The sequence below is a fragment of the Pseudopodoces humilis genome, chromosome 6 (assembly GCF_049639895.1).
Source record: "Pseudopodoces humilis isolate 2021_Gansu_Grassland_sample_001 chromosome 6, ASM4963989v1, whole genome shotgun sequence".
NCBI classification, from domain to species: domain Eukaryota; kingdom Metazoa; phylum Chordata; class Aves; order Passeriformes; family Paridae; genus Pseudopodoces; species Pseudopodoces humilis.
The window spans coordinates 37,290,426-37,312,912 of NC_142205.1; the positions used below are offsets into that span (position 1 = coordinate 37,290,426).

The 22,487-nt window shown below is 34.4% G+C and overlaps 1 protein-coding gene across 19 annotated transcripts in view; it reads left to right on the forward strand.

Annotated features, from left to right (window-relative positions):
• NEK1 (NIMA related kinase 1) overlaps positions 1 to 22,487 on the forward strand; it is a 58,023-nt gene that overhangs the window by 18,903 nt on the left and 16,633 nt on the right. For 13 of the 19 annotated variants that reach the window (XR_015772638.1, XR_015772637.1, XR_001332091.2 and 10 more), the window contains 19 exons: positions 864 to 1,045; positions 1,128 to 1,259; positions 4,591 to 4,693; positions 7,645 to 7,728; positions 8,265 to 8,348; positions 8,846 to 8,938; positions 9,998 to 10,093; positions 10,580 to 10,753; positions 12,196 to 12,264; positions 12,347 to 12,572; positions 13,661 to 13,813; positions 14,501 to 14,683; positions 15,274 to 15,403; positions 15,608 to 15,690; positions 16,600 to 16,817; positions 17,474 to 17,628; positions 18,489 to 18,700; positions 20,737 to 20,870; positions 21,150 to 21,282. Coding sequence is in view for 15 of the 19 variants with exons in the window: in XM_014260679.2 (XP_014116154.2) it covers positions 864 to 1,045; positions 1,128 to 1,259; positions 4,591 to 4,693; positions 7,645 to 7,728; positions 8,265 to 8,348; positions 8,846 to 8,938; positions 9,998 to 10,093; positions 10,580 to 10,753; positions 12,196 to 12,264; positions 12,347 to 12,572; positions 13,661 to 13,813; positions 14,501 to 14,683; positions 15,274 to 15,403; positions 15,608 to 15,690; positions 16,600 to 16,817; positions 17,474 to 17,628; positions 18,489 to 18,700; positions 20,737 to 20,870; positions 21,150 to 21,282 (2,644 nt within the window). In the remaining 4 variants the exon portion in view is untranslated. The remainder of the gene's footprint in view (positions 1 to 863; positions 1,046 to 1,127; positions 1,260 to 4,590; positions 4,694 to 7,644; positions 7,729 to 8,264; positions 8,349 to 8,845; positions 8,939 to 9,997; positions 10,094 to 10,579; positions 10,754 to 12,195; positions 12,265 to 12,346; positions 12,573 to 13,660; positions 13,814 to 14,500; positions 14,684 to 15,273; positions 15,404 to 15,607; positions 15,691 to 16,599; positions 16,818 to 17,473; positions 17,629 to 18,488; positions 18,701 to 20,736; positions 20,871 to 21,149; positions 21,283 to 22,487) is intronic. The other 6 variants (XM_088056076.1, XM_088056078.1, XM_088056074.1 and 3 more) reach the window with 5 other exon arrangements.

Here is a 22,487-nt window from a genome sequence, read left to right on the forward strand (position 1 = left end):
TATACTAAAATTTATACTTCAGACTACTCTGGGAGGAAGATTTACACTGCTGTTTAAACAAATCCCATAGATTTACTACCATGGGCTATTTGACTGCTTCCCGCAGGTGTAAAGGATACATTTTTATGCATGTGCTGACAACCTTAACCTTATTTTGCCAGTTTCATATTTTCTGCATCCATCCTTGGCTATTACTGTACACAGCTGCTTGAAACATTTTTTTTATTCATTATTTTCACTTGAAAATTCTGCAGGAATTCTAATGCCTTGAGAATTACAGGGTTAATTTGCATAAAGCAGTACCTTGTGGTAGGTGTTCGCCTGATCTGAGCTTTAGAAGAGAAGCATCTCAAGTCTAGTGATGGAAACCAAGTTATAGGTTGGTGGCAATGGGGGTTCTCAGATAAAGCTGCACTTAGTGACATTCAGCAAACTTAGAATTGTGCTCAGCTGTTTCCAGCTTCATGAAAAAAATGTGTATTTGGCTGTAAAACACTTATTACTACTTCAGTTGGAATTGTATCACTTTTTTGCTAAAACTTTGATTTTTGACATGTAATATTATCTATCTCTGTTTACACGTCAGTTGAGTTATACGTGAGTCAGATGGCTCATGTATAACTGGACTATGTTTAAAGGAAGCTAAAATGGTGTTTGATTCTCAACTGCTAACCAAAACAAAAAAAAATTATTAAGCTATCTTGTAATTCATTAAAATAGGGGCATGTCAGGGATAGAACTAGGACCATTTTAGAATTGTTGCAGAATATGTTAATACTATTACTCTGCTGAAGAGGCAAAAATTAGAAGAGCCTATTAAAACCAGTATTTGAGATTTCCGCCCTACCCCTTTTGGTTTCCAGGCACCATATTTTGTTGGTGGAGGTGGTGTTGGTCCTTTGCCTGTGTCTTCTAGAGGACGCTATGAGCATTATCATGCTATTTTTGACCAGATGCAACAGCAAAAGGAAAACGTCTTCAGAATAGCTGAAGAGAGGGAAGCCAAATTGAGGGCAAAACTACAAGACCGAGGAGTTGTTGAAAGGTATGGCTGCCTTCCATTAGAAGATACACATGTTCTGCTTTAGATGAAAGTAATGAAAGTTACTGTACGTATTTATCTACAGAGGAATTCCACCTGGAACACGTCCAGGAGTTCCTAAGGGACCTGCAGGTCATCACCATTTACCTGATGTTGGTGCAGTTAGGAAAAAAGTGAAAAGATTGAAGGAGGTGTCTAAACAAGCCAATGCAAACAGGTTGGACTATGATAATCCGTGAATCTGTCCCTACATGTTAGATTCTTGTTCTGTGTCTGGTTTCATTCAGTAGTTGAGCATGGCTCAAAATCGCTTCTATTCATTGGTATTGTGCTGTCTGTTTGTGTGTTAGTCCCTCACAGACCACAATTATTTTAGAGCCAATGGATATCTTGGCGCTTCCAATAATGGAAAAAATAGTTTACTAGGAAAATGTACCTAAAGTAGATTTCAGACAAAATTATTGGCTTAATGTGGTTGCAGATAACAACATAAGCCTCCTCCTTTGCTTTGTTCATCGTTCCACTTTTTGTGTTACCTGACAAGATGCTTCCTTCTCCCATCATCTTATTCTTCCTGCCTTCTCTGCACCTAAGTGTTTGTAGTATTGCAAAGTGTCTAGAATGATCGCAGAATTGTTGGCTCCTGTTTTGATCAGTGGAAAACTTCTAGAAGCTTTCTTCATTGTGAATGTGAATGTCAGGTGTTATAATGGTGTGCAACTTCTAATTCAGTATTCAAATAGTGAATTAGAAGATCTAAGTCTAATTATTGTAAATAGGGTATTTTTATATAAAAAAGGATTGTAAGCAAGTTCTAATTTTCTTTTTAATGTTTTCACTCTTTCAAATAGCTTCTTAAAAACTTCTTTGCTCTCCTTTAGACCTTGTAATATTTCTCAAAGAACTGTGTTTGCAGTTGTGACTAGTAAATGGGAAAATATCATTTTCCTGGAAGTTCAATACTGTGAATGTTACTAACTGACTTTCCGAGAGGCACAAATTTTCTCCTTCATTATTTGAGCTTCTGCAGAGCCAATGATCTGTTCCATGGAGGAAGAAATAAATGGAGTTAATGTGAGAAAAAGGAAGTGGCCAAAGAAACCATTTATTCTTGTGAACTAAATTGATTCAATTTTATGGTCTAATATAATATGTACTCACAATTATAGATTTTTTTACTATTTTAAAATTTGCAGCAATAACATCATTCTTAACACTGATATTACAATTCTGAAAGCTCCAAGGTATATTTTATATTCTTTATAGTAGGTTGGACTGTTGTGAGATAAGTAAAATTCTTTGTGGTACAACCCAGTACTGGAAGGTAACTTCTGCCAGCTGTATTTGAATGTATTTCCTCCTCTGTTTATTCTCAGTGCTTTACACAAAGCACACAATCCCCAGCTCTTGCCTAGATTAGGAAACAGTTTGACTTGTATGTCTGAAAATATTAGATTATATTTGTCTACATCTGGATGAACTCTTTTAAATGTATTAAAATTGAGAGCAACTATAGCAAAGTACTGCAAATTATTCATAACACGGAGACTGGGAAGAGAAACCAATTCAGTATTTCTCAAACACATGAATTTGGAAGCACTCAATGAAAACATTGTCCAGAAGTTTCAAAATAGGTAGAGATTGGGGTTTGTTTATAAACTGGATTACTGTTAGCCTTAAATTGAGGTGCTGTTTCTTAACATCTTAAATGTGTTAAGAATTTGTGTTTTGCCTAAAAGCTATTTTATTATCATAGCCTGCCTAGCTATATTTCTATCTTATACTTAATTCTTTCAGCTGAAGGCAAGTGTTCATGATGTTTCACTCAATGAAGGAATTGAAATAACAAGAACTTTGTTAAAGATAATAAATTTAGGTATATATTGAAGAAGCTGAGAAGTCTTCAAGTTGAAATCTTTCTCATTGTACTACTGCTGTATTACAAATATTCAGTGTCGACAATCTTGAAAAATTGTCTCAGGCAGAAGTGCAGCCCAGAAGAAATTCAGTTGAAATGTTTTGGCAAAATGAGTCACTCACCATTAGAGTCAGAAAAAACAATTTCATAAAATATTCATAAAATATTGAGATAAGATGTTCCTGTGAATTTGATTTGAGATAAATAGGACTGTCTTGGTTTGGGGTTTTTTGGAAAGACCTCTCCTCCGACACTGTAAGGTTCATGATGTGTGACAAACTTCAGCTGCACGGCAGGGCTTTGCACAGATTTCACTATCCACCAATTGAGTTCATATGTAGTTAAAAGAAAGAGTGAAAATCTTATAGTGAATCGCGTATGTGTACACAAAGATTGGCAAGTGTTAGTTTTTTTACCAGTAATGCCTGTGTGGATTGTCTTGCCTTTTCAGATCAGTGTTTGTTTTATTGTATCAAAGTGGTTTTATCTCTATCGTACTTTTAACGAATTGTAGCGTGTAGAAAAAAAATAATTTCCTTTTTGATTGGGGTGTGAAGGGGCAAAATAATAAAATGCAAGTATTTTAATTAGTGTGCTAATTCATTGTGAATTACTAGAGCTTCCTGTATTGCAAAATGATTCTTTCTTTAACTGCCTCAGCCTAATGGATTATTTCTATCGGCATATTCCAGTTTCTTCCTGATTGTTGACAAACCCCCAATGGTCCTCGGTTAAAGGAGATTGGAGGAACCTTGGAAAGGTCTCATCATTCTACCATTTGTAGATATCTTACACTATTTCTCAGTGTTTTGGTTTTATTTTAGTACAAAATTTCTCCAGGTCTACTTCTAACACATTTGTCAGAATCTGGTTCCTCTCTGATCTTATGAATGTACTCATTCATTGTAGAGTTGCAGTATGCTCAATTACAGTAACCTAAACGCAACCTTCTTGTCTTTCCAAGCAGGTCCCTGACCTGGGGTGAAACTTGTCAAAAAACAATAATCTTGTTAAGGCTAATTCTAGGGTAGGAAAATTCCATCGCAGACCCTTTGAAAATAAACCAAAAAAATCCCACAGGATTCCCTAAAAGGAATTGCCAGAACGCTCAGAGAATAATAGCACTGTAGTAATTCCCTAAGTGGTGGAAGCTCTTACTGCAAATGTAGGAGAGTCTTGAATGGCAGTCACAGTATTAACCTTACTGAATGGGTTGTGTGATGAGTTCTTGCTCATCTCTGAAGGAAAATCTTGAAGGAGTCTTCTTTTTCACAAATTATAACAGTAATGAAGGAAGCTGAGACACTTCCAGAAACAATCATACCAAGATTGTGTTTTGAAATTAATTTTTGTTTTGATGACAAGAATCTGGAAAGAACAATACAGGGTTTTGGATTTATTTTTTTAATAGTTCTTCTCACTTTTACTAAGCCTATTTTCCTCCATTTTGTGGAAGTGTATTTTGGCTGATGAAAGGCATTTTTTGAAGATGCCTTACTCATATAAAGTTACTTTTTTCCCCTGTGTATTGTAGTTAGAATCTAAGTGTGGGGAGGAGGACAGTGGGAGTGGTAGTGTTTAGACTGTCATATTTCAGAGACTTTCATCTTGCTATGTTGAAATTACTCAGGCAAAAAGGATGGATAGCTGCAGATAGAGCAAAGCAAGTTGAAGAATTCTGGCAACGAAAGAGAGAAGCCATGGAAAACAAAGCTCGAGCTCAGGGACACATGGTATGAAATCTGATCTTCAGTGTATTACTGTTTCAGCATGCTTTGTGAGTCTTTGAAGTAGCATCATAAGTGAAGTGCTGACTAAATATTTTCCTTAAGTGTTGAAAAGGAAAGAGAGTGGGACATACGTTTTCTGCATTTTGTTGCTAATTTAATAAAATGTAACATACTTGTGCAGTACATTTCTCATCACTTTAAACTTACTAACAGAGGAAATTGTCTTTGTTTGCATGTGCCTAACTTGCTGTTGTTGTTGTGAATTTTAGAAGGTTCATTTACATTTTTTTCTGTTTATACTTTGGAGTCTTGGTTAAAATTGAACTTTGTGTTATACACTAGCTTGAACCAAAAATGAAGTTTTATTAAACTGTTACAGCTAATGATCATATGTAGTAGTGCATGCTAGGAAAATACATTCTGCTTATTGAAAGGGTATTATAAGGTCATCTGTGTCCATCAATGTTGACCTTTATAAAACCTTTACTCTTTAGAAATTAAGTAGAAGATAATGTAATAAAATGTTCTTTATGCTTATGGTTCTAAATTCAGTATTCCTTTAGGAAATTTGTTTAAAACATATATTGGAAATGACTATGTGTTTTGATAACATGGAGGGTTTTACTTTTTGCATGTATTTCTCACTATTCATATGCAATTGAGTGACAAAATCTTTGGCAGCTCCCAAAACTGAACTGACTGCTGGAGTAGCAGTGAGATGAAACCAACTGCAGATTTGTAGAAGTATCTTCCTGAGTTATACCTGATAATCAGATTATGATTTAAAGGCACGTCTTAATGTCAGGGTTTATTTCATTTACAGTAAGCAATTTTTAGGTACTTTGATTCACTGCTTTGATGGTGAAGTATCCTTAGATTAGTATATATGTTTTAAAATATCAGTCTTCCTCTCTAAAACTATGGCTCTGTTTTTAAAGCCTTCAAGACCTTTGGGTCTATTCAAGTAAATAATTTTGAAAAACATAAGCAATTCTTGTCAGTGCCTCTTCTTGGACAAGTTGTTAGTAGTACCTGCTTCCATTTTGTTTTCTGTTCTTGACTTAGTTGGCATTGATATAAATTTATAAGATCAGTTAATTTAAGATACCCAACCATTCAAGTTATTGTTTCTTAGTTTTCTCTAATGTGTTCAATGAGCCTAAATGTTTTATTCTTAGATGGTTCCCATAATAAAACAGGGAGATTCAAAAAGAGAGAGTTTTAAAGGGAGAGTTAAAAAAGTAACTTCCAGATGTTTAAGACATATAACTTGATGCCAGAGTACCAAATGCATCCCTGAATTTGCCATTAAAGGCGGAAGTTATCAACAGCTTCGTTCTATTTATGCAGGACAATAATTTGACTAGCTGGCAGTTGTTCTCATATAGGGATGGGACTGTTGTTTGGACAGTGTTGATCTGAATGGAGAAATCATCAGCCTTTTGTCTGATGACTGGCACTAATTTACTCAGCTTCTGTTAAATATAATTGCTGTCAACTTTAATTTTCAACTGACAGTCTAAATTTGACTCAGTAGTTGAGTCAATGGTACTTTCAGACATCTGTTTTTTAAGACAGCTGCTGACCTAATTTGCTACTTCACTGTAGCTGTGTGGCTTTGCAAAACATGAGTCCTGGTCTTGGAAAATTTAATGTAGGAAGATGAGTAAAATTAATAATCTATAAAAGAAAAACCAATCAGTTCTCGAAAATCTTGCTTCCAGTTTCTTTCTTAAGAGCAGTTATATAAATCACCATCAGTGATGGAAATACCTAAAATAACTTCACTGCTAGAACAAAGAACTGTGAAATTCCTTCAATAGTGCCAGTAAGCTTCTGTGAAGCTCAGGAACATGTATTAAAAAGTTAAAAATAAAACCAAGTATTTTCTGAAAAGATGAATATGGAAAATATTCTTTTCAATATACTTACTTATAAATATTACTTACTTATACTTACTTATACTTACTTATACTTACTTATACTTACTTATACTTACTTATACTTATATATATATATATTACTTATATACTTACTTATACTTACTTATAAATATTACTTCACAGAAGTGCAGTAATGTGCTATTTCCTTAAGCTATTAATTTTTCTCAATTTGAGAGATTATTTAACCAGAATATTTGGATTCAGTCAATAACATCACTGGAGTATTACTGATGTTTCTCTACACACAAGCTTAAGAAAGCCAAAGCCCCTGGCATGTTATAGGGCAGGTCTGTCACATGTATGTGTGCTTGCTATCTTTATCGTATGTCGCAGTCACAAATCAAGGAATTTTTAATCTGTTCAGCAAAAATTTGTGGTATATCATTACTAAAATAATTCAAGTATTCTTTATTTTAATCCAGGAAGGAAACATGAAGTTAAATGATTCTTGTACAGAACTTCCTTAAAGGTTGAAATCCTTTTGGTGGAAAGTCACAGAGTACATCACGTGAACCAAGTCTATACATTGCATGTACACTAGATATTTAGCACAGCTTGTTAGGTTTAATGCATATATTTAAGTGCTTTATTAGATTTTTGAGTCATCATTGTTAAAAAAGTTTACTCTAAGAACATAAAAAGATTCCACTTTCTATTTTAGGCTTGACTCAGCAATGACAGAAATTCCAACTCTGTGCCACCATTTTTATATATTCCAGATGTAGAAAACATACCACAATTTAGGTTTTCTAACATAGCATGAGAAAATCAGAACTGAATGGAGAAGGCAACTATATTCTTAGAACTCTTATCTCTCTCTCTTTGGCTACTAAGGATTTTTAGTTACTGCTGTCATGTTTCATGTAAGTGAAAAGGACTTATTGGTTAACTTCCAAACATCTGCAGATCTTTGATGGATTTGGTTTCTTAAAAGTGAACAGTTATTGGATAAAGCAGATAATTTTACTGCCCCAGCCACCTTAAATTTCATACCATTAAATGGCAACACAGGGTACGCTGCAAAACGTGGCAGATACCTATGGAGGCAGGTCCATTTCTGCAAGAGGAAGGAAATCCAGAAACAAGGAGGAAGAGGTATGCTTGCTGCATGTTTGCCACTTGGCGCATCACAAAAATAGCACTATTTTGTCCTTGACTGTGCCCTGTTTCCTTGCATGGTTCCATCTGTGTAACAAAATTAAAGGACTTTCTGCATTTCTAGGAAATAATTTACTATTAATGTACTAAAGTTTGAGTGTGTTTAATTGTTTTTTGTTTTTAAAATAATCAAAATGATAGTTGCTTACATCGATCTGTCTCAGAGAGGTTCTTGAATTTGGTACTCATAGGTATCACTATATCTTAATCCTGTTGTGATAAATGCAACCTTTCCTAGCTTTCAGTAATGTAAAATATAGTTATAATTAATACTGAGAAACATACATTTATTTTCTTTCTTTTCTTTACATGACAATTTTACTGGAGGTTAGTAAATACTAGTGAAGTGATAACAATAATGTTGGGGTGTGGTTCACCCATTTTAGTTTTTTGTGGAATCTGATATATTTTAAGTTAACTGTACTGGAGAGAGTTTCCATAGAGCTGGAACTTATTTCATTTCTTTGTGTTAGGAATATTTGGCAAGATTGAGACAGATTCGGCTACAGAACTTCAATGAACGTCAACAGATTAGAGCAAAACTTCGTGGAGATAAGGTTGGTTTAAAAATAATCTTAAATACTTCTGAAGTGGGCTCTATTCTTTTACCCCTGGTGGAAGACTTTTGTTCTAGGCAGTTTTATATAGTCATATATTTTAGACAGCACATATTGTGAAAAAACCTGGTATTTTAGAGCATTAAACTTGTCTTGTGTACCTCACCTGCAGAACATGCAGCAGTGATGAGGTACAGCAGGTGAGAGCCCAGCATTGTAGGCCACTTTCCTGTGGCAACAGGAGACACATTACTTTTTTCCTGACTTATTAAAGCTTCACATATTTTAAAACCAATCCTCCCTGAAAAACCAAACAAATAAACAAAACCTCCACTGATCTCAGAGATGAAGCTCTGTTCAAGTAGACATTGCATTTAAGCAAGGAGTTACTTAGTGAAACTGACCCATGTTAGTCATACAGTCAATTAAAATATTCTGAGTAGGCACTTGTATCACTCAGGCTTTAAATACATGAACTGATGATAATTCCCTTGAAGACTTTTACTTTGCAGAATGAAGCTGCCAGTTCTGATGGACAGGACTCTAGTGAGGAGGCAGAACTGAAACGCAAGAAGATAGAAACACAGAAGGTAAGTGTGGAGTGGGAGGAGATGGAAATTACTGTTGTCAAATATGTTTTATATCTCATGAATTTTCTTATATTTCATTTTGCTATCAGTAGTTCATGTATCCACTGCAAAGGTGGGGGCGGGGGAGAAGGGGAGGAATTACCTGTATTGAGCAAACAGTTCTGTTCAGCTGCTTTGTCCTGGCAATTTTTAAACATGCTGAGACACAGTGTAGTCTATTCTTGCAAGTCAAGGATTTTCCCTATCCAGGCCTTTGAGATTTATCTCTAGGGTAGCTCTAGTCCTAATGGCAATTTGCTATAACTAAAACAGCATTTTGAGGCTGAAAGGGTAAGGAAGATGTACCTTGGACAATAGCTTTATTTTAGTTAAAGGAAGGCAAAACTCCTTAAATGGGCTGACATGGGCTATGTGTGGATTGGAATGTGAGTCATAACCCTGTGATGGATTACATTTAAAACAGATGCATTTCACAGAAATCCAGTGTTTGATTAGAACTTTATTCCAAGTGATGGTTTTATATCAATAACTATTTCACAATACTATACATAGCAAGTATTGCTCTTATCTATTCTATGATTTTTTCCCCATCATATGCAAAGTACAGTGTAAAACCAAGCTAACCTTATGCCTAATCTGAAAACTAGAGATGAAACAGCAGTTGAAGTTTTTTGTGTTTGAGTAAGTTGATTATATTATATTGGTAATATTAAACTGAATATTTAATTATTTTTTGATTAATGCATTTGGCTTCAAAGCTAATTTTAAGTAGAGATTATAATTTTACATCATTCTGTTTAAGATTACAATGTACACTAAAAATACAACCATGCAAATCAAGAACTGTAATTAAATTTTGAGGAGTTGCCATTATTTCAACATAAAAGATCAGTTATTATACTTGTGTGGTGATTTTGTCAGTGGAGTCCTCCTTCCACAGTCTATACAGTAGTGAGGGAAAGGGAGAGGAGTAATCCAAGAATATTCCTTCTTAAAATGTTCCATGAAATAGGTTGCTGATGATTTTATGTTGGTCTTTTTTTTGCTTATTTCCTGTAGGCCCAAGCAAATGCTCGTGCTGCAGTTCTGAAGGAACAGTTGGAGCGAAAGAGAAAGGAAGCATATGAAAGAGAGAAAAGAGCCTGGGAAGAACATGTAAGAAAATAAATCTGTTACATGCAGTCGAAGTATGTAGGGCCATATCTTTGTATAAATAAAATCCTATACTGTGATTTCTCAAGACAAGTAGTTCTGAAATTGAAAAGTATCTTGTGTCAGTCAGAATTCCCTATTTAGAAGCCTAACATTAGGTATGCTTACAGGAAGATTTCAAAACACCAAACCTAAGAATCATTAGGATCACCCCAACTATTTTATTAATGGTGTGTTAATGACCAAAATTTATTTTTTCTTTTACATTTGTGTGCTATGGATCAACAAGTCAAACAAGTGATATTATGACTAGAAAAAGCAGGATGTGAAGCTGACAAACTGATGTGCAGTGGGTAGTTGTCGTTTGTACGAATGTATGGCATTATTGTCCTTTTGTAAGGATTACATGAGCCTAATTGTTAATACTGTGTTTAATGTGCAAAGTCTTGAAATTAATTTTTGATTTTTTTTTTAATTGAATCTATCCAGCTGATTGCAAAAGGGGTAAAGAATCCTAATGTGCCTTTTCATGTGGAAGATACAGAACATAGTTCTGTGGATGGACTACAAGAGCCTGGAGCAGTTCTTCCTAAGCCACAACTTCCAGTGAAGTCTGGTGTACCTGTCATCTCCATGACTTCTGCTTTGAAGGAAGTGGGTGTGGTAGGTACTTCTGCTAACAGGGTAAAATGAATGGAAAGGAAATAGATACTGAGTGGAAGGAGAATATAGAGAAAATGTGTAGGTTAGGTAGAAAAAAATTGTGAAGGTCATTTGTTGCTTCTAATTATGGAAAAGAAATAAAAAAAAGAAAAAAGTAAAAAGAAAACAAAGCTTGGAAGCTGTTGAAACATATCTGTATGCTAAAACTGAAATTCATGTTTTGAACAAAATAGCTTATGATGAACCCTAGGCTGTGGTTTCCATTTTGATCAGGACAGTTATGTTTAGTTGAAGAAGACATCAACTTCCAGCATTTTCATTAGCCTCTTGAAGAGAGAATTAATGAGTTGGTTACTTGGTGGAAGTGAGTAGATAAATTTTGAATTATTAGGATTATGTTATATTAATGATTGATTGAACTTGAATGAGCTGCATATTCCAGAGAAGAAAAATCTTAAGATTCTTGAATCCGTTAGTACTGTCTCTTCTTGTTGTCTAAAAGAGCATCCTAATTTCTATTTTGCACACTCTCGGTCCTGATATTGTAAATATTTACATGTTTACCTCAACTGCTTTATGTTACAATTGTGAAACTGAGCAGATGAGTGTAACCTTGTACAATTTAAATTTTTAACACAATCTGTGTTAATTTGAATGCTAGTTTTTGTACTTGTACTTAAGCTGTTTCTAAATTTCAATGCAGTGTAGTACTTCACACTGTATTCAACCCTGAAGGCTATGACTAAGGGAATAGAGCGGAACTTACACTAAGGAGTAGATCTAAAATGTAATACACTGAAAGATGTCAGTTGATAGCTGGAAAAATAAATCATGTTTGGACAAATACTTAAATCATTAGCATATTTTTTCCACATGAACAGTTTGTCTCACAGTAATGCAAGACAGTGACTATGACAAACTGAAAAATAGCACACAGAGCAATTGGAATTGGAGAATACAAGCCTTGTACACCAATTATAAATTCTACATTTTTGCCTTCAATATGTAGTTTGCTTATTTACATATCACTTGTCTCTTTTCCCTTCTGTTTTTTCTTCACAAATTATTCTTGACTCTGTGCTTGCCACTTTTTTGGTTCTCTTGTAGAATTACTCGTTTGTAGCATAGGAATTCGGTGGCATCTTGCCATAGAGGTCGTATCTGGCTTTATCTCTGTATGTTTCGTGCTCTGAAATCTCATTTATCTGTTTATATTGAGTGATTCATTTGCTCGTCACTTTCAGATAGTGATTGGTTCAAAGACGGAAGGTGCCCTTGAAATTCTGTCCTTGGGAAAGTATAAAACAAAATAATCAAGCATTCTGTTTCAGTCAACTTGCACTTGGTATTGGAAAAGTTTTATTATGTCTATTTTTATTCTCAAGATAATTTTTTTCTGACATGTTCTTCTACTTTCTATTTCATGCTTCTTGGACTTAAAGGATGAACATGTAATAACTGCTGCCCAGGAATCTGAGGAGGAAATAAAAAAGCCAGATTTTGCAATACAAGTATGTCAAATTATGTACAGTTTCATTTAGGGTTCCTTTAAGAAAGGCACTATTTTAATACATATGTTGGTCCTTCTTTCAGAATAAGCGAGAAATTCTGAGAAGATTAAATCAAAATCTTAAAGCTCAAGATGAGAAAGGGAAAAAGGAGGGTAAAAATACCTCTGAATCAGCTGGATCTGAAGATGGTAAGGAACAAGGTGACCAGCCACTTCTGGGAGATCGCAAAAAATGGGAATCTGGGGTATCTGAGTTGGTCGTTCCTCTAGCTCAGTTATCAATGGAAGATTCTCTCTCTGGAGGAGAGTGTAAGTACTTTTCTTTTTTTTTTCCACCATGATATTAGTAAATCAGTTTGCCATGTGTAGTGTGTGGTTTTATAAAGCAAGTATTCTTCATTATTATCATCTTGTTATCAGTTACATGTCATCCACTTCGAAAAAGCTGATAGTTATTTATTGCCTTAAATAAGGAATAAGGCATAGGCTGAGTAGTTAAATGGCTTGTAGGAGATTCAATAATTTCAAAATTTCGACAACAAACAGTTACCTAATTAAATGCATTGTTACTTTCTTTGTGTTTTTTAAATATACACTTATTTAACAGAAAGAATAAAAAGCATTTAAAACATGAAAGTTTCTTATTAAACTTGAAAATTCTGGTTTGTTGTGTTATCAATGGGAAAAAAAAAACAACTGAGGGTTTTTTCTTAATTTATATCTGTTGCTTCTTTTGAGACTTTCTTAGCTTTTTCCTTTCTTAAATCAAGACTGTCATTTCAGATTTTCTACTCGCCTTCTCTGGTCTTTTGGTTGGAAGCCCTTTTTCCTGGGTTCAGTATATCTTACTAAAAGGCTGTTGTAGAAAGTAATTGTAGAAAGTAATAATCATTGAGAATGTGACAGACTTGAATCTTTATGTGGTAGTTTTATAGTACTAGAATGTTAGAATTTTTTACTCTGTTTTCCTTTGTCACTTTATGTCCTGTTTTCCTTGGATGGAGAATTGACAGAAATAAATGTCAAAGCATAGCAAGACAAGAAACTTTCTAGTTTACCATTTCAAGTAAACTTCAAGACCATTCCATGCCAGTGTTAAACATTTCTCATCCTGCTTTCTTTTGGAGTGCCTGAATTTCTGAAAAGAGCTACTGCTGCTATTCAGTTGCATATGTCAACTGGTATTGAATAACTCCTGTTATTGATTGGAATTGGCAGAAGAAAAACTCCAGAAAAGCACAGTCTTGTGCCTGACTTGGGGTGAGGTGACATGAGTTCAGGTTTTGTAGCCATTTTAGTTTAAAGTTTTGTGGAGGTTGTTTGTTTGATTATTTATTATATAGAAAATGAAAAAAAAAATCTAATTTAGAAAAGTTTTTATGTTTGTGTCTCAACAGGTCAAACTCTGGGAGAAGTAATTAAGTTAGATATTGGTGAACCTCACAGGAAAGTCTGGGGCAAAAGCCCTACTGATTCAGTTCTGAGGATCCTAGGAGAAGCAGAGCTGCAGCTGCAAACTGACATACTTGAGGAACAAGATGAGATAAACGGTAAGCATAGTCGATAATTATCTGCACTGCAAGTGTAGTGAGAGTTTATCTACTGAGAAAAATTCTGAAGTAATAGAAGCATATTCTTATATTCTCTCTTGCTTTCTACTTCTGGGTGTTGCCTCAGTTCTGAATGTAAGCACAAGCTGATACTGGAGGACACCAAAATATTTCAAACTCAGTGAAGTGGTAAGAAATTAACCAGGGTTTGCTGAAAGGAAAGGATCTTCATTTTACTGAAAAGTCTTAAACTTCGCCTTTTAATAGAAACAATCCTATTTTGTGAAAGGATGTCATCATCTGAATATTGCATTAGATGCTTCCTGTAACATGTTGGCAGCATGTGACTTAACTGTATCAGTTGATTTTTTTTCTTTTTCCCTTTTATTTTTTTTCTTTTTTCTTTTTTGTTTTCCTGGTCAACTCCTGCACTTCATTCTTTCTAAGGCCAAAAGGACTTACATTTATTCCAAATATAAACTTTTACTAATGATTATGTAACGAATGAAATTCAAATTTTAATATTCCTAGCTTTCTTCATAATAGTAGTACTAAAAGCATGCAAACTTTTTTTTCTGTTTTCCTTTAAAGAAACAAAAATTCCCAACTTACCTTATTAGCCACATTGTAGTTTATTATCCAAATAAGGTGAAGCACTGTTTAAATAATAGAATCATTTTCTGTTAGGTACTGCAGAACTTCCTGAAGATCATCAGTCTTTATCAGAAGAGAAGGAAGAAAAGGCTTTTACTCCTGTTGGGGCTCAGTCTTCAGTACCAGTTGGTGATACAAAGTCTGTCATAACTGTACCAGAAGAATCTCAAAGAACTGGACCCACCCTGGTGCAGAACAAACCTATTATGCTGGATGGTAACTCATTTCATCAGTAATTCTTCTTAAAATCTGTTTATTGAGTGTAGTAAGGGAAGTAATGATCCTGTATACTTTTATATCTTCCCATAAGTAATGTGCAGTTTTTTATTAACACATTTTATTAACACATTTTAGGTAGGACCAGGTGCCTGTGTTGTAATCTGATATGGTAGTGTATTTAGTAAATTTCCAGAAACATTTTTTTGTATCCTTGTAGAAAAATTCAGAGTACAAGTAGAATTCTAAAGTGCTTCAAATTTTTTGTTGTTAATTTGGTGTGGTTTTGGTTTGTTTCTCCCCATCAATTCTGCTGGAATCTTTTTCCCTATATGATACCAGCATCCTTTTTATATCTGGGGGCATGTTACAGAGGTTTTTGGAAGACATAGTTCATTGGAGCTTTGAGATACTCTTCTGGTATGAGAATAAAACCTTTTAGTTCTGGGATGATAAAACTTCTGCTGTTTCTGCAAAATGCAGAAAATTATTAAAGCTGAAGGATTTAAGTGTAATCTTAAATTGTATACTCCCCCATCTTTTTCCTTGGTTGGGATTAATTTTTAATAAGGTAAATGACTTAATTTTAGAGCCTGATGATTTGGAAGCAGAGGTGCTGGAAGAAATGGAAGATAAAATGCACCAGAGTAAGGAGAATAAGGAGAATAAGGAGTTTCCTAGCACTGTTAATGAAGTGTGGGTAAAAGAGAAAGAGGATACGTAAGTACTCTCTTCTGACCTCTCTCTCTTCAGTTCAAACAACTGAGTTTTAACTGAGTGTTATTCGGATATGTCAGTTAAAATTACATTTAGCTAAAGTTTCATTGCTTGCTGCTGTGCTAGTTTTACTGCACTTGATGACTTCAATAGATTAATGATGATTTTTTACTTGGTATTACCCTTTGATGTGATGTGTTATAATAGGGCACAACATGACAGAATGAATGAGGCAGCTTCAGAGAAAGCAGCGCTCAACAAGGTGCAACCACAAAAGGAATCTCCAGCAGGTCAGTGCAAGTCTCATGTTCCATGGCTTGGCAATGTGGGGTGCTTGAGCCATCCCTTCTTTCTTAATTAACCCCGAAAGAGCAAGTTTTTATTTGTTTCTTCAGTTCTTACTTCTAAAAAGGAGATTTCTGATGGATTAGGGAGACAAATTGGGTATTACATTTGCCACTTTGGAGGAAAACATGTTACAGGAAAGCTACACTGTGTGTAGATGAACAGGACAGTGGCCCATACTGATGAGCGTCAACTTTCTGAATGTTACAGCTTTTTCAAGTGACTATTTAGGGTGTTACGAGATCGGATTATTTACTTAATAGAATTGTTGCTTTGTTTATACACTGATTACACAAATACTGAGCTGCAGCTCAATGTTTTAAGTGGCTGCTAATGACAATCTTTTATCTTTATTGCATAGAAGAATTGCTTGTTCTTGGAGGTCTGGGAAGTAACGTCAGAAAAAACGTTGTCAATACTGTCAAGTATCATTTGTCTTACTCTTGCATCTAGTTAATGGTGGCTTAAGCAAACTGGATGGGTTTTTTCCCCCTGTTTGGGCAAATTATATTGAGATAACTTCAAAGAAATCTAGTAAAAGGTGATAAGCAACAGGTGGAAATGGATGACACGGTATCAGACATGGACTGGATAATGAGAAAACAGCCTGAGAATAGAACAGGTTATAGCTGAGGTTGTATATTCTCCAAAAGTTAAAATGGCAAGATTTCACATTGTAATTGTATTTACTAAAACAATCAAAACTATTTTAATACTTTTAAAGTGCTATCTACTTTTCTCTTTAATTGTATAACAGAAATTTGTTATGTATATTCACATAGTTACCTTTTCCTTAAGTATCTTGGGGTTGTAATCTAGTTAGATTTGTAACAGGCTTTCTTTTACCACATCAGAAACTTGTTCCAGCGACTCTCAGCAAGCTGAACCCTTATTCCAGAGAGTAATACAGCCCACAGTTTTTCCAACAGCCTCACCAGTTCTGTCAGCTCAGTCTTCACAGGAAGAGTCTTTTGTACCTCGTTCACGTTCCATATCACCAGCAAAAAATAAAGGCAAAAGTTCATTGTTGATTGGACTTTCTACAGGACTTTTTGATGCAAACGACCCAAAGGCAAGTTTAAAAAACTGAAAAGAAACAGTGTTTTGTTGTATAGCATTATTCTTACTTTCTTATTGAAGTTGACTGAGGCCAGAACAGATGGTACAACTCTTTCAGCAGGTGTTTGTATTTGTCTAGCCATGTCTGCCCTGTAGTTTAACTTTACTGTGCTCATGGTATCAGCAAGTCTCATGCAGCAGTGCAAGTCCCTGGTTCCACCATTCAGCATTCTATGTTCCAGGTGTTTGTGGAGGAATTTACACTTTCTCTGAGACATTACTGAGGGAGTTCATGAAGACATTCCTAACTTGCCCTATCAGCTTTCTCTGTTTTGTGCAGTTTTTTAGAATTAACTAAATTATCTAATTAATTATTAATTAATAATAAATAAATAAATAAATAATGATTAATTAAGAATTATCTAATCTAAATTAACTAGAATTATGACTATCTTGCAATCATAAACAATCACTGAAGAGAGGAGCAAGGATGTCTTGTCATTTCTGCCAGCCTAGTCATTTTTTTTCCTGTAGGATTTAATCCACTAGCACAGCTTCTGGCTGTGAAGCAGGAAGCTTGAAGAACAGTGAAATCTCATTTTAAAGTATTTTGTAAACTCAAACTGTCTTTAATATTTTTACCAAGCAGGCTTTCTGTTGCCTTTGTAGATGCTGAGGACATGTTCACTCCCAGATCTTTACAAATTGTACAGAACTTTAGTTGATGTTCCCAGTGTAGCAGATATGCAGCATCAACATAATCTTGAAACAGATGATACGGAAGATGAGCAAGCCAAGGAAGGACCCTCTGACTCTGAGGATATGTGAGTGTATCAAGTTTATAAATTATTTTAACAGGCATCTTAGATCAAGAATGTTTTCGGTTAGTCACTATTATACACACTATACCAGCATGGAGTTTTTATCCAGATTTTAAAAATTTTGTATTGAATCACCATTGACTTTAAGTCTTGTTCCAGAGAATTGAGAAGCTAATAGGGTATACTGCATACAATAGCTTTCTGAATTTCCTTCCCAAAATCCATCCAAGGTGTTATTCTGTCTGGTGTCTGCAACTCGCATTTTGCTCAAGCAACTCAAAGTTGATTGCTATTGCTCTTTTAGAAATAAAAATTTCTTTAATATTTCCTTTCTTTCTATGTTCTGGGAATCTTTACCATTTATCTCCTCTACTGTTGTATTAGAATGGTCTTCAAGTCCCCCAAATTCTTTTAGGGGCTTCAAAATCTGACCCTGGAATTAACTATTCCTCACAGCTTGGATACTCTGGTGTATATATTCTGATTAGATCTAGATCCCTTTTTTGCTTCAAAGACATTTTTATCTGAATTGAAATGTTTTATTTGCCAGGGTTCCATAATAGTGCACAAATACAAGGCTTTTGAAATTACCTTACTAATAAAGTTGAATTGAGGACTTAGTATCTTTTTATGAGACTGTGGGATATCTGTTTATTCCCTGTGAGTTGCATGATACAATGGTATCAATGCTGTAATCATGTTGGACTGAAGTCACAAATAGCTGGGTGAGGGGGGTGGAGGGCATCTTTTTTTTTTCCCTCCAGCTAGACTTGCTTTTTAATTTGCTGCTGAACAAAAGAAAAGCTCTTTCTACAGGGTTTGTCTGGCAAAGTATTAATTATATAAAAATTTATATCCTTTAGTATGTTTGGAGAGACAGATACAGATTTGCAGGAGCTCCGGGATTCGATGGAACAGTTGCTTAGGGAGCAGCCTAGTGAGGAACTGAGTGAAGAAGAGGAGTCTACTTTAAAGGCTAATGCCATGGAATGCATAACAAATGGTACTGAGCTGGATGAAGGAGATGAAAATAATCCCAGCAGTGAAAGTGCTCTTAATGAAGAATGGCAGTCAGGTATCATTTCTGTTATACCTGTTTCATAAGTTATTTATTCATTTAAAAAATTCAGACACAGAATAATGTTTTAGCTTCATTAACTTGAAATGAAGTAAAGGTCTAATTGATAGTTTTTATATATAAGTTTAAAAAAATCAGATAATATTCAGACTTTGTGAATGTTAAGGTCAACATCTAAGTGACATTCCATATTGAAAATTAAAGCTTGGTTGGTTGTTGTGTTGTGATAGTAAGTGCCTTTTTCTCTAAGTTTTCTAAAATTTGGCTTCAAGGACGATCAAAGACAGTATGCATTGAATAATTTATAGCTGTAAGTATGAAAAAGAAATAACAATTGACATGACTGGAGTATCTGGGATTCAGCTTAAATTACAGTTAAGTAATTTAACAGGCAATCAGTAGGAACATGAACTTATTCACCTTGTTCTTAGCCAAAATTAGGTATTAATGCAGTCAGACTAAAAGACAGATAAATTAATTACTGCTTTTAGCATTTTGCATTAGATATGCACAACATCCTGAAGTCTCATTTCTGTATTTTAAATTCTGATGGAAATAGAAGTATTTTACTCTTGCTGTAAAATTAAGTGCAATTAGAAATGTAGTTATGAAAATATGCAGAAATCGGTAACTCATCTAAAACTAAGCTTTTGTGTAATTTTTATTGAAGAAAATTTTCAACCAATTGAACATCTAATAATACATCCCAATGATTATTTTAAGGTAAAATAAACTTTGTTAGTGACTTTAATTTTGTGGCAATGCTGATGTTATACATTAATAACATGCAATGCTATCTCTGTCTGTGGCTCTGCTGTTGTTGCAAATGCTAGTGTATAATGCCAGTGTTCTACCTCCTAGATATTCCATAGAATTTCAAGTTTCATTGTTGGGGCAGGGAGAAAGGCAGACCAGCCTTCAAAAGGGTAACAGATAGAACTTGAGACAAAATCTGCTCAAGATCTAGATGTTAAATAGAGGATTAGAAATAATCTAATGCATTTTTAACCCATATACAACTTTTCTTTTTATTTTAATGATAATTTCTTATCGATTTGACTGTTGATATTGAATGAAGGATGTAATTTGCTAAGGACTATATCTTACAGTAGTCATATATAAGAATTCTAAGTAGTAGAGTTCTAATACTAACTCATGAAGTCTGTGATCTACCAGGTAATATTATACCTGTTATAATATCTACCAGGTGATATTATGTGCTCTGAAATATATGGAGCTTTCCCTGAAAGACAAGTTCTCTCCAAATTTGAATGCTTATTTATTTTTTCTTCCATTTTACAATGGAATTTTACATAGGGATTCTGTCTTGCACTTTTTAAAACATCCTTTTTGTTAGATTTACCTAATGTTTTACCATTACAAACCTATTTTTAAGGTTTCTGTAGCCTGTAAGCAAAATTATCTTGATTTCTCTCCTGTATCTTATTGCACCACTTGGCATACTCAATTTGCTACCCAAAGAAGATGCACTTATAAAAGAACAAGGAACTCTGTAGCTAAATTAGTACTGGGTTTTTTAGACTTGCTCTATGGAACAAGATGCATCTCAGGGCAGAAAGTAATGGATGGGTAACATACATGTCCTTATATTTTGCTTAAAGACAGCTGCTTCATTAAAGAACTCCTTTCTCTTGTGTGGACACCCACCAAACCCTTCACAAGTTTCACCTCAGAAATTTATAGCGTGGTAGTATGGAATTAGACCTACTTTGCTAACCAAGATTCTGCTTTAAGACCATACCTTGTTTTCCTTCTGGCTGAAAAACCCTGTGGCTAATTTTCAGAGTGGGGATATAGTGGAGATAGCTGGACACTTCCCATTTGGGATTTTTTTAAGAAAGGGACTATTCCTATTTTCTTTCACATTGTCAGAACAGCTGCCAACATTATCCAGTGTTCCTGAGCTTACCGTTTTGATTGCTTTTAAAGGATGTTTGTTTTAGAGATTTAGAAGCAACATTAAGAATGTAGGAAAACTGAGGGGGTTTTACTGTTGTGTTCTTTCTTTCTAGATAATAGTGATGGAGAGATTGCCAGTGAATGTGAAGAATGTGATAGTATCTTCAGCCATTTAGAAGAGTTGAGATATAACCTGGAGCAGGAAATAGGCTTGGATAAATTAATTGAAGTTTATGAGAAAATAAAGGTTTGTGGAATAAGCTCAAGTGGAAATATTTTAAGAAACAAGCACCTAGGACTGTTTGCTATGCCAGTTAACTAATTGGTTTGTGTGACTAGGGTAAAAGGTTTTTTCTATAGTCTTTTAATCTGTTTTGGCACACTAAAATATTAGCAGAGAAAACGCCCAGCCAGTGGATTAAAGAGAAAAACTTTCAGTTTAACCATGAACTGCATTTAATACATTTAAACAATTTAATTTTATACTCATTTTAATTTTGGAAACATGGTTTGATCTTTCCCCTAGGCTATACTTGAAGATGAAGATGAAAATATTGATATTTGTTCAACCATAGTTCAGACTGTCCTTGGAAATGAACACAAACACCTGTATGCCAAAATACTCCACCTGGTAATGGCAGATGGAGCCTACCAAGAAGGTAATCTCAATGTATACTGGCAATTATGGCCTGTCTTATGTTCTTTCTTGGTCATATACAACATAAATTAAAAATATACTTTTAAAACATCAAAGTATCACAGAATATAGAGCATGTCTGTGCTTTGGTATATTGATTGGATAAATTAATTAAAATTTTCCACAAAGGATATTTTTATTCCTGCAACAAAATGTGGCAAATTTTGCTGACCACTCTGATTTAACAGAATTTGCATGTACAATCAACTCTAACAATAATTGGCTTACAAAAGGTACAATATAAGTATTTAATTTCTGTAAAACAGTTTCACAGATGGGGGAAAGGAAATACAGCACAAAACTTGCAGAATCAATACCAATTTTATCTTAAGAATTAATGGACTTTTGGCTAAAATAGTATTATGCTTTCTATAATGTTACTTTTAATAGGTTGCAACATCACTCCTTTTCTGAAAATTTCATGGAGCTTTTTATCGCATAATTAGCATTTTTCAGAAAACCTTGATGTGTATGTACAATCCATCTTAGTTGGTTACTTAGTAAGAAATGAAAATAACTTTTTGCTCTGATGCCCTGCCCGGCTTAGCACAGGTTGCAAGGCACATGGATGTTCCTCCATCTTTCAGAGTCACTCCTAAGAAAACCACACAGACTGCCATCAGCGAGGGAGTGGTTTTGGTTTTTTTCATTTCTCTCATGTCCAAAATGTAACTGCTGTTACGTATTTTTAGATTACTAATGGTGAAAGCCTTCACTGGAGAGGGGAAAAAGAAATCTAAAATTTTAATTCATTTTATAGAAATCAGAAGCATAATATATTGGCTTTAGAAGTGTGTGTAATGATCACCATTTAATGTATTTCAATTTTCAAGAAAGTATTCTAATGCATGTTAACCAATATGTACTTTCTGCATCTTTTTCATTCTTTAACAAATGTGTTGCATTAGCAGTCCAAGGCCCAGTAAATGTACAGCTTTCTATGACTTTTATATGTAAATACTTAAGGGGGGGTGTTTTAAAACTAGTTATAAAAGCAATCTTTTTTTCCTAAATTCTAATCCAAATTGCATTTTCCTGATTTTTCTTTTTCTACTCATATAGAACTGCTAGGTAAGAACAATCAGTTCATGTTGTTTTCATGCTGTGTTAGAGAAGTATGACATAAAAATGTCTGAAAAATATTTTTTCAGGCACGATTTATTAATT